The sequence below is a fragment of the Gymnoscopelus microlampas genome (genome assembly GCF_963454915.1).
Source record: "Gymnoscopelus microlampas genome assembly, chromosome: 19".
Lineage (NCBI taxonomy): Eukaryota > Metazoa > Chordata > Actinopteri > Myctophiformes > Myctophidae > Gymnoscopelus > Gymnoscopelus microlampas.
In genome coordinates this window covers 17,674,284-17,686,661 of record NC_139956.1, presented here as the reverse complement: position 1 = coordinate 17,686,661, position 12,378 = coordinate 17,674,284, and the positions used below count along the sequence as shown (strand labels likewise).

The window sequence follows — 12,378 nt, the reverse complement described above, 5'->3', positions numbered from 1 at the left end:
CGTTGCCGGATGTGACAAATTTTTAGTGTAGCATGAAAAAAGGTCAGAGTTGCAACCGTCCCTCCGCACCGTTCGACCCGGTTTTACCCTAATGTTCATTTTAGTAGTCTGTTTTAGCGACACCCCTTGTAGCTCCGTATACGGAAGAAACGCTGAAAAAGGAATGCAGCGAGGATATGTTGGATCATCAGAAATTGTATTTATTAACTGTAAAATACATGAATAAATACATTTCTGGTGCCTCTGTCATTTTGGCTATAACACAATACTTAATAGTGTTGTTTAGAGTTGTCAAAAACACATGTATGTGGAATGGTTATTGTGAAAAGACATACAAGTGAAAGATTATATCAACAATAATGTTCCAGGCAATGGGCCTGCATTCAGTCCAATTCAGACCCTAACTATCTACAACAAAACATATTTTGAAAAAAAGACAAAAGAGTTTCGCTCAGACCTAGAAGGCACTGGCAAAACACAGCACTTCATTTGACATGGTATTTGAGTGTACGACTGACAAGTGATCTTTTATTGTCATTTCTTAATTTCTAAATGGCAGCAATAATCATCATAATCATAATCAATGGACCCCTGTAGTCTTGGTAACAACTAATGGGGATCCAAATAAACAAACAGTCATCAGCCTGCTCTCTGGGGCTATTAGACAACACAGCCAAAAACGAGAGTGTCAATCTAACTCTGGAGCGTAAAAATGGACCCTAAATAACATCTTATGGGTCCATTGTTGACAATTATGCTTCCAAGAGTCCAAACGGCATCCCTATCTCTGCCAATATATGTCAGAGCCAATTGACAGTTATGAGGCAATACTCAAGTGGTTTACTGTACATACAAGTTAGAGGAAATCATTTCTACAGTACGAACACACGGATGTGTTGGTTTGAACAAGCATCAGTTCACAGCAGCACCACTCTCCTTTGTTTGTCATTTCTCATCCTGCTTGTGTGTGTGTGTGTGTGTGTGTGTGTGTGTGTGTGTGTGTGTGTGTGTGTGTGTGTGTGTGTGTGTGTGTGTGTGTGTGTGTGTGTGTGTGTGTGTGTGTGTGTGTGTGTGTATGCATTTCCTTTGATTTGTCTCAATCAACTTGAAGGAGGCACAATATAAACGGCCCTGTGAGATTAGACAGGCCAAAGAGCCATGCTAGAATGAAGATGGACAACGTGGATGGGCGTGTGCATACGTGTGCGCGGCGCATGCGTGCGTGCGCGTGTGAGAAGGAGAAAAAAAAGATGCTGCAAGTGCTGATTCTAAAGATCTAAGATGGAGAGAGAGAGAGAGAGAGCGCGATATGCAGAACACAGAGAGAAGAGAGGGAATGAGCCAATCTGATTCTGAACTGTGAACAACTCCTGCAAGGAGGAGAGGAACCGAGGGACACTGGAGCGGTGTGATCAGAGATGGAGAGGCGTAGAGAGGGAGAAAGAACAGTGGTGGACAGTAATGAAGAACATTTACCCAAGTACAGTATCTGTACTTTACTTGAGTATTTGTATTTTGGATACTTATGACTTTCACTCCACTACATTTTAAAGACAAATATTGTCAAGCTCACAACAGCTATTCTATTCTCAAAAACAAAATTCATTGAACATCTTTGAATTTCAATACAGCAATGCATTGATATTAAAAAGGAAATGCACTTTGAAATTTGTACTTTTTGAATACATCCACCACTGAGAAAGAGACAGAGAGAGAGAGAGAGGTAAAGCACAAGCAAAAAACGGAGTTTGCCGTTTAATGACAGGGAAAGCAGTGCTGAGAGGAGAAGAAGTTAAGCACCGCATCCAGAGAGAGTTGAGAGAGAAGAGAGAAGTGAGAAGAGAGAAGAGAGAGATGGAGAGAGAGAGAGAGTGCTCGGTTGGCCACAAAACAGCAGCTCTTCTGTCTCTCTGACAATCCCATGTTTTTAACCATTTCTCTCTTCCTCCATCTTCCACAATCTCTCTTCGCTCTCCCTCTGTCAGTCTGTCTCTCTCTCTCTCTCGCTCTCTTTCAGAACCCCACCCTCACCGCCTTCCCCAGTGTCCCATAAATTGCCCCCGCCCACCTGCCCCCACCGCCCCCAACTCTCTCGGTCCCCACCATCTCTAAGTGTTCCGCTGGCAGACTGCCCAACCTGGCTAGGAAAGAGAGAGAGGGAGAGGGAGAGGGAGAGGGAGAGAGAGAGAGAGAGGGGTAGGGAAACGGAGCAAGCATTACAGGGCTAGAAAAATAGATTGTCAGAGCAACAAAGAGAGAGTGATTGAAACCAATAGACCATGTACTTCAAATGAAAGAACAGGGACCAGAAAGTGGAGGCGAAAACAAGGGGTGGGGGGAGAGGTAAAACAAAATGTTCAAAGAGAGATTTAGAGAATGTGAGGGAACACTGAGTGATGCTGGGAGACGTCGGGTGAACCGACAACGCTGCTGCCTTGCTAATTTCCCAGGCCAGTGCTCCGTTCCATAGAGCGGAATGCCTCAATACCGAATCCTTGGCACAGACTACCACTTTACCCCCAAACACATAAAAAATACCTACTATCTCTCTCTCCCTGTCTTTCTCATCTCACTGGCAAAGCAGTATTACACTCCTGTTCCTCCTTTTGCTCTTCATGTGAATGGCACCAGCAACCAATTGTACGGTTCTTTTCTTTTCAACGCAGCGGAGAAAAGGTTAGGAGCGTTGGCATTCCTTGAAACCTTACTTGGACTCGACTTGTTGCAGCCCCGAGACTAAACAGTTTGATGTGGAGCCACCCCACCCCCGACCCACCCCACCCCACCCCCAGGAACTACCTGGCACACGATGAACGATTCTAATGTGACAAAGCAAAAGGTCTCACCCTCTCACTGCATCTAAAGTCAAACCAATGCCACGCTGAGCGCCGTGGAGCACATAAGGCAGTAATTTGGAGCACGGTGACATTTTCAAAGCCGTCCCAGCAGACTTGGCCTCAATCAAACCTCGCCACCGTGGTGAGACTCAAGAGGAAGACATGTGACCTGATTGGCTGCCGTGGTTCTTCAATTCCCACTCCGGCTATTACACTTGCCTCAGTCGTTTCAAGCTCGAAGGTCACAAGCATGTGCTTATAGTGCCATCTGGTGGTTGCAGGGTTCATCACAGCTAGACTACTGACAGCATCCAACACTGTGGCTTGAGTTGGTAAACCATTTCAACTCTCCTGTCAGTAATGATATTACGACAAACTCAGAGAGGTAGTGAGTATGTTCATGGTATATATACAGTACTGTAGCCCAGAGGTTCTTAAAAAATCATTTCAAGGACCCCTAAATTAGCATGTATTCTGAAAAGGTTTTGTGTATACAAGATATGCGTTGTTTCAAATGTGTTCAAGATTTTTGGGAAATAGCTGATGTATATAGGTTTAAAGCGGTTAAACTGATTTCGATGCTTTATCCTAGGGACCCCCTGGAAACCCTGGGGGTCAGCCAGACCCCACTTGACTGAGAATCACTGCTCTGACCAATACAGGAAGTAGAGAAGAGCACAAGATGAAAACTTACCCATCTGAGTCTATGCTGTTGTCATGAACCATGGCTTTGAGAGCATCACTGTTTGCTGAAAAAGAGGAGCAAAAGAGAGAGATAAGCATGCTGTGGGAATTAGGGACAGGGGCGCTCCAGTGACTTCCAAAGCAGAGTGCTTATTGAAAGATGGCCGGATCTGATCCTTACTGTAATTGTATTAAATGGCACACTGCATGCCATCACCGGAACTGTCACACAACATATAACCTCAGAGCAACGGCAAAACCCGTTTCTCACCATGATAAACAGCTAACCAGAATAGAAAGCCTCAACAAAAGCAGAAAGGATGTTTTGTGGAAATGCAGAGAGATTAGGGGCATGAATGATAGTGAACATTTTATAAACAGTGCAATGGTATGAAAATAGATTATTCTGCTTGCTCTTCGTGCACGGCAATAAGCAATAGTTTGTGTTCACTTATACACACACACGCGCGCACACGCACACACACACACACACACACACACACACACACACACGTGTTTTTCAGACATGTCAACCACTTAAGCCCTATATACTTCTTGTTCGACAAATGGCTAAAATAGCCGATCTATACGTTCACAACGCATTGCGATGTGATGCATCGTGAGCTTGTAGATCAGCTATTTTCACTTTCCTTTTTTTTTTTTTGCTGTTCAGACTTGATTAAATCTACCCGATTCCAAACTGGATAGGACAACACTGAGATTTGGGCTGCCAGTCTGAACATACCTTAGAACAGGGGTCTTCAACAGGGGGTCCGGGACCCCTAGGGGGTCCTCAGAGCTACTGTACAATAGGGGGTCCGCCAAATCTTTGTGTGATAGGATTTCGTTTTTTTACATTAACCACTTGAACCCTAGAAGTCCTTTTCGGAGGGGAACATTAGCCGAAAATAGCAGATCTACAAGCTCTCAACGCCTCGCGCTGCGAGGCGTTGAGAGCTTGTAGATCGGCTATTTTTGGCAAAGAGGCTATAGGTGTAGAGGGAAAAAATAGCACACTAAGTAAAAAAAATGTTTTAATCTGAAACACAATTTTATACAATATAGAGTAGGGGTCCCTGCTTCATCTCTCACTCAGCTAGGGGGTCCTTGGCCTGAAAACGTTGAAGACCCCTGCCTTAGAACAACCTTAGAATAGAGGAAGAGAACATGAACAGATAAAGACTTCTGTCGGGAGGACCCCACATTAAAACAGGTTCAGGACTTTACCTCCTATCAGTGAAAGCTATTGCTGGGCTATGTGCTAAAAGGGGAACCTTGACAAGCTGGGTTCATAATACCCCATAAAATCATCCACAAGCTAAACTACTGTATGTCATCTACAAATCTAGAAAAAAAGGTGACGTGTCACATCATGTCTTGAAGTTGAAAGTTGAAAATGTGCTGTACAACAAATGTACAACACGGCCTTACAACAAGAAAAACATTGCCTTATGAAGCAAGGCCAATTTCCTTGGTAAGTGCCAAACTCATTCCAAAAGGAGCAGTCCTTTCAACCTGAATGTGGCATTTCAACACTTTATCTACTGTCTCTTGACACAAGGCATCTACAGTAGCTACATGTATTGACCTGTTAGTTCAAATTAATAGAGAGATCTGCTGCCACGGGAAGTTCATTGGATTTGAGGTAAATGAAGCAGAAGCGTGTGTGTGTGTGTGTGTGTGTGTGTGTGTGTGTGTGTGTGTGTGTGTGTGTGTGTGTGTGTGTGTGTGTGCATGCTAAACAACATGACGATGTCTGAGGCGCTGTGCCTGTATTGATCCTCACTCGTGCTGCCATAAACACACTCTGTGGTTCTCAAAGTGAGGTACACACTTGATGGGGTTCTAAATGGACCCTTACAGGTCTGTAACCCTTGAGATTTTAAATGAACAAGGTTGAGAACCACTGGTCTAGACAAAAGACTAAATTAATTTAATTTATTAAAATAATAATAATTGTCTGCCCTTTAGTTGTTGTTGGGAGTATTTGTCGTACATTTGTACTGTATGTGAACGAACGCAAACAAAGTTGATTCAGACAATATAGAACATCACGAAAACCAGTACTGTTTATTTTTTTTTCATAAAAAATGTTAACTTCCTGCTGATTTTACTATTTGAAGATCCGGATCCACGGATCCCGTCCGGGTCTTATCAATAAAAATAGAAAAATCAACAGGAAGTTAACATTTTTATTAAAAAAATAAACAGTACTGGGTTTTGTGATGTTCTATATTGTCTGAATCAACTTTGTTTGCGTTCGTTTACGTGCTAAAAGAGTGACTTTGAGAGCTGTTTTACCATACAATGTAAGACAATGAGGAACATAGTTTGAATGATCAATTTCTAATCAATGGAGAAATTATTTTTGATTTCTTGTCCACCTTTGGAGTTACATCACGACAAGTTAGCGACACAACCCAAACCCCTAAAGTGGTCTTGCTCTTTAAGATGTTTTAGTAATATTTTTTTTTTAAATAACACATTGAGAGCTTGTAGATCGGCTGTTTTCACTGCGCAACACGCTTCCATAGAAGACATGCTGGCTTCTATGGAATCCAAATGGCATCAGTCGTGGCGACGGAGAACTTGAATCCATGTATCATACCTTTAAAGTTGCATCGTCGTTAATACAAATTAGGTGGAGTACTGTATTAGGTAATCAGCATTGTCCAGTTCTGGGAAATAAGTCTCTAGTACTGTTATTGTTTGAATTAGCAAGAATGATGAATCATGATGACGTACAGAGTCGTTCTATGTGGTTTTGTTGGCAGACAATGAAAAAACACTGATAAACAATGGCTATCAGAAAAGTATATTTAACTTAAAAAGGGACTGCTGTGGCCTCGCTGTCCTTACACTGAACTTTCCAAGTGACAGATGGATAACAAGGTCATGCACACATACACACACACACACACACTCCTTTCCTTCCTCAGTAGCGTGTGGTATTGTGCTTTTGAAAACCCAAAGGTATAGTAATGAACCAAGGACGGTAAATAAGGGTCACATGAGGCCAAGGCTGCCAGCATAGGACATCAGAAACAACAAATGCAGGTCTGCCTTGTGATGAAAACAACCTACACAAATCCTACTGCAACAGGGGAAAAAAAGACAACCACAAAGAAGCATAAATGATATAAATTGTATCTGACACATGGTTTGCCTATTGCACAAATACGTCATTTGTTATCATGCACGTACTGTACCTTCATTTTTCATGATATAGTGGACAATCTGATCCATGGTGTCGTTGTTGTCACTGAACGTGTCGTTGTTGAACTCTGGAAGAAAGAAAGCACAAAAAACAACCACACATTACAAAGCATGTACAATAATCATAATTACGTGTTCTGTTCTCTCCTCCACGTCATCGGCGCCCATACCCTAGATGGGGTTGGTGAAAGGGCCTACTCTGTGTGGAGTTTGCATGTTCTCCCCGTGTCTCCTAGGGTAGTTAATACCCTCACAAAAACATGTAGTAATCCTGGTCACTATACTGCCTCCCCGTGGTCAGCCGGGGCGCCTGATGGAGGAGAAGGGAACTGGTTGGAATAACGTGTTCCTTCCACGCGCTATGCCCAACCAGGGAAACTCCCCCCTGTCGGGTGATAAGAAGCGGCCTGCTTGCTCCTCATGCATTGAAGGAGGCATGAGCTTCAGCTTGGGCTCTCCCTAGGCTGGCAGAGGGTAGGTAGTGCCCAGGATTACATAGGCAATTGGCACTGGGTGAAAAAATGTGGGTTACAAAATCGTGGGATAAAAATTATTTAAAAAAAATAATAATAATAATCATAATTACAATATCATACGCTTTGATTAACCTAAAGAAGGAAGGAATCAGTTACTAAACAGAACACTGATAGAGGCAAAATACCAGTGGTGGAAAAAGTACTGCCATTTTTTACTTAAGTAAAAGTATAAATACTGCAATGTAGAAGTACTCAGTTACAAGTAAAAGTACAGAATTCAAAATGTACTTGAGTAAAAGTGCAAAAGTATTGGTATCAAAATGCACTTAAAAGTACCAAAAGTAAAAGTACTAAAATGTTTGAAAATACCAGATCTACAAGCTCACAACGCGTCGCATCACGACGTGTTGTGAGCTTGTAGATCGGCTATTTTCAAATAGCCTATTTATAAAATAGGGCTAAAGTGGCTTATGTATGTTTATAATGTCATAATGTATATCTGCAAAGTAACTGGTAACTAAACTTTTCAAATAATTGTAGTGGAGTAAAAGTACAATATTTGCCTGAGATGTAGTGTAGTAGTAAAAGTATGGACAATTGGAAATACTCCAGTAAAGTAAAAGTACCTCAAAATTGTACTTAAGTACAGTACTTGAGTAAATGTACTTAGTTACTTTACACCACTGAAAAATACTGAAGTGAATCACAAGACGACAGTGACTTCTTCATTCCAATGTCTAAAGGGCCAAGATGACAATGCCCCATGAAGGCGTTTTGGACTTGATCCAAACTGGGTTGGTTTCAAAGAAACTGGTTTCAGTGTGACAGTATGAGTCATATTTTGTAAATAGAAGTTTGAGGTCCTTACATGCGGTGTGAGACCTCACTGTGAATCTTTAACCAGCCTAGATTTTTGGTAAATCGGCAGACATGTTTGCCTGTTACCTGCGACCACAGCCTGTTACTTTTCACAGTTACCTGTTACTTGTATCACTGTCATGTAGGTATGCACAGTGTTGTGTTCTAGTTTTTTTCGGAAGGTATACGCTACGATACGATGCGCGTGGTCGTGGGTATACGCTCTCGCGTTTTCAATGGATGAAACAGTTTTTGAAGGTATACGGTAGCGACGAAAAAAAATCTCAAGGTATACGCCGTACACAGCATCTGACGGTAGAACACACCACTGGGTATGCACGTGTGTGCGTGCGCGTGTGCGTGTGTGGCTGGCAGCCATCTTTTGTCAAGTGTTTTCTGATCTGCTTAATACATAACTCAGGGTTCCCCAACCTGTGGTGCACGGACCTCCGGTGGACCATTCGCTGGTGGTCCGCGAACACCAGTGCGCACAAAAATGAGTTTTATTTTAGATAATAATATTCATGGCCATTATGCATCTGTCTGTAATATGGCAGCTGCCCTCAAGCCGATCTCTTGCTGCTATGGCTCAGTACTGCTTTGTTGTAGTTGGCCACTTGACAACAGACATAACGATAGTTAACAACTAATTGTAAGGCATGGTGTGTGACTCAAATCGTTAAACCCCAGTCTATTCAGAATCTCAACGAGGTGCATAACAAACTCGCTTTGCAGAATACTGACAACATTCCTGCCTTTCAACAGGCATGTGGGAGATGCAATCAAGTCCAACCCAGAGGGATCCTCTATGTGGGGGTCCTATGCGTATAACATTTTGGGAACCGCATACTTAACTGACTGACATATCACCAGTATCTTTTAGGGGACTGAAATCAAAGCATAAGCAAATAAAGCAAAGATAAACACTTACAATGGAAAATCTAATTATGTCAGCCATGCCCAATCAACAGTTACAATCATGCTAAAGTGTTATACAGGCATTTTCAGGAATAATTCACTTTTTTGTCCTTCTTCAGGGAAGTGTCATTGAGGCTCCACACACAGAGTGATATAATTATGAGCAGTAGTCAGTAGTGTGACGATCGCCAGTACAGTGCAAAGTAATTACTGATGTTGTGCAGTTGGCTAAGTAGCAGCCTTATTTTTAGTATTCATCCTTTTCTTGGACTTGTGGAACAACATTGTGCACATGAGACCACTGCCTTGGTGTACAAAGAGGGCCTTCACATTTTCATAATAAAGGATATGTCCCATAAAATACAGCCTCAATGATTGTGCAAAAGTTAAATAAATAAAAAAAAAACAATTAGATTCTTCTTAAGACACATGAGACTACTTATTAATAGCAGATGCATGTTAAATGCAGATAATGTATAGGCTATCGGGATACAGGAGGCAGGTTAAGAGTTTATAGTATGCAACATTTCAATAATATGATATTTTACATAGTTGCAAGTTACTGCAAAAATGTGTTTCTGATTGGAAAATGTAAACAGCATTAGACTATAATAAGATTCCATATTGGATCAAATCTTTAGTCCTGCTGTGAACCCGCAAGTTAATGTTACTGTAGCTGGAAAGTCACATTAGGTGGAGTTTGAGCTGATCTCCAGGGAAATTCTGGAACAGTTCTACATCCCTTTCCCAGACATCATGACACACACACACACCACACACCACACACACACACACACACACACACACACACACACACACACACACACACACACACACACACACACACACACACACACACACACACACACACACACACACACACACACACACACTTCCTTCCACTAGCATGTTCCAATCCAAGGGAGTGGAAAGAGGTATTTCAGATGCTCCAAGAATGACCCTCATTTCCCTGCATTTCCTGTGGATTACTTCCTGAGTTTTATGGTCACTTCCTCCAGTAAACTACCCTCTTTGTTGTACAAAGAAGTACAGCAATTCATAGATGCAAAGAGCAAGAGTGCTGTGATTTAGTCTCCCTTTGTTGTGATCTTGATCGCTCTCCTCTAGTCGGTGGTTGTGACTGGTAATTCCATTGAATTACTCATCTGTAAGCAAGATCAGCATGGCGGTGTCACGTGAAATGTTCAGAATCTGTTTGACTGCGTCACCAGAGGACATTTGAGTCACGGCTGATACAGAAATAGGCAAGATTGAGACACATGGTGTTCTAAGAAGCAGATGACAGTTGTACTTCAGCAGTGACATCCTGAATACGTCGGACTGCAGTATCTTGATAAAAGGAGAGCACATGGCGTCACAAATATATCCATTTGCTTACATACTGTAGCTTTTATGTACCGATACTGGGATGAGGGTTAAGCCTTGTGTATACAATGAAAGACAGAGAGAGAGAGGGGTGGAAACCTGATCACTCTGAAACGAGAAAGAGTGGAGTCGAGTGACTGATAAAAAGTTGACTGAGGGAACGCTATAAACACACCAACATCGTTCTAATTTCTACTCTTTTGTTGTCTACACAAAGTGAGATTGAAGGGGCTGGGCTCAAACAAGAGACAGACAGGGAGAGAGACAGATGGGGCTGGGCTCAAACAAGAGACAGACACACAGACAGAGAGACGGACAGACAGAGAGAGAGAGAGACAGAGAGCACAGCAACATTAGCGGAATGGAAAAACCCTGTTGGGTCTTCAGCCACTGTAGTGCTCGCAAGGAGTGCTCATTCAAACCACCAGCAGAAAGAAATGATTGGCATTAAGCCATCTGCCATCACAGCAGCAGCATATTCAATCTATATCACAAGGAGTGCAATGTTTAATGTAATTCAACATTGGCAACCAGGACTGTACGTCAGCAGCATGGCCAGTCGTGACTTGACTTTCGTGTTTATGTAACACAGAGGAAGAGAGTGAATAGAGAATAGGCGGTCAACAGACTCATTCTTTCATACTCCTCTCTACGGCGTAGCGTACACACAGTTCTTCCTTCCCCTTCGTAGGCAGTGACGCCACCCCTTTTTCTCATGCCTATGACATAACCCAGGGCAGTCCTGAATTTGCCACGCAGGGAAATACACCTCTCTACACACGTAAGGAGCAGGCCTGTCATAAATATTACATAATCGCCTGATCTCAAGTTTATTTTAGCTAATGGCAATTATTTGTTACATAATCGTTAGAATCGTTTCCAGTCATCTGTACAAACAGAGCCGGATGAAATAAATGTCATATTTTCTTCGATCATTATTTCCACACCTCTTTTAACTCTTTTAACAACTTTCAACCTGGCATCTATATCATGGGCATTTATGCATTTAGGGCAAAACAAAAAAGAAAATGCTGAGAATTGTTCATACATTTTCAAGGATTCATGTTCCGATGTGCAGTGCCAAAAACACAATAAAATCATCAAACTGCAATTATTTGTATGACAATTAATCTTCAACTATAATTCATGATCGTGACAGCCCTGGTGACAAGTTGCTATGCCTCCGGACAGCTGCAGGCACAACCCAACTACTCCCGCTCCGTCTCTCTCACTCCGTTGTTACAATTTAAATGGCAGCCTCCCAAACTGGCAGGCAGGCACTGCATATTGGCACCGAGCGATCAGACTAATTAGGCGACTAGCATGGCTAGCTGATTCATCTGAGAGAGAGAGAGAAGAGCGAGAGAGAAGAAAACAATACAAATGCAATCTTTGTTTGAGAAGCCAGGAAGACACTTTTTGAATCTGTAAGATGTTAATGGTATATTCGTAAAATGATCTGCGTCCATCTTCCTGTACTAAAAGGACGCTGCATTGACTCTCTGCTGCGCACACTCCCTTCTGCCAACTCTGGGCTTCATGTGCCAGATTCCACCCCTGATTAGTGACTCAGAATATGAAATGATGATATGACATGCCTAGGGTTGAGATCCTTTAGGATTTTAACGGTCTGATTCTGGGGCAGCAGTGGCTCAGGGGTAGAGTGGCCAGTAGAACGGCCGGATGGAAACCGCAAGGTTCCCACTTCGATCCCGGGCTCCCCCAGAGTTAGTGTCGAAGTGTCCTTGAGCAAGACGCTGAACCCCTAATTGCTCCCGAAGAGCAGGTTGGTGCCTTGCATGGTTTCCTCCACCATCGGTGTACTGTATGACTGTGTGTGTGAATGGGTGAATGTAATGCACAATCACTGTAAAGCGTTTTGGATAAAAGCACTATATAAATGCACTATTTATTTATTTATTCCTCAACGGTTCTCTTTTACGATTCCTAAAGGGGGTTCCAAATGGATCCTTACAGGGTCTGTAACTCTGAGAGTGTACAAA

General features: G+C 42.5%; 1 protein-coding gene across 1 annotated transcript in view; it reads right to left on the bottom strand.

Annotated features, from left to right (window-relative positions):
• The window catches only part of rell1 (RELT like 1), a 41,213-nt gene that overhangs the window by 12,890 nt on the left and 15,945 nt on the right, over positions 1-12,378 (bottom strand). The window contains exons 3-4 of the mRNA XM_084043816.1: positions 6,731-6,805; positions 3,532-3,586 (exon numbers count right to left, since the gene is read on the bottom strand). Coding sequence (XP_083899942.1) covers positions 3,532-3,586; positions 6,731-6,805 — 130 coding nt within the window. The remainder of the gene's footprint in view (positions 1-3,531; positions 3,587-6,730; positions 6,806-12,378) is intronic.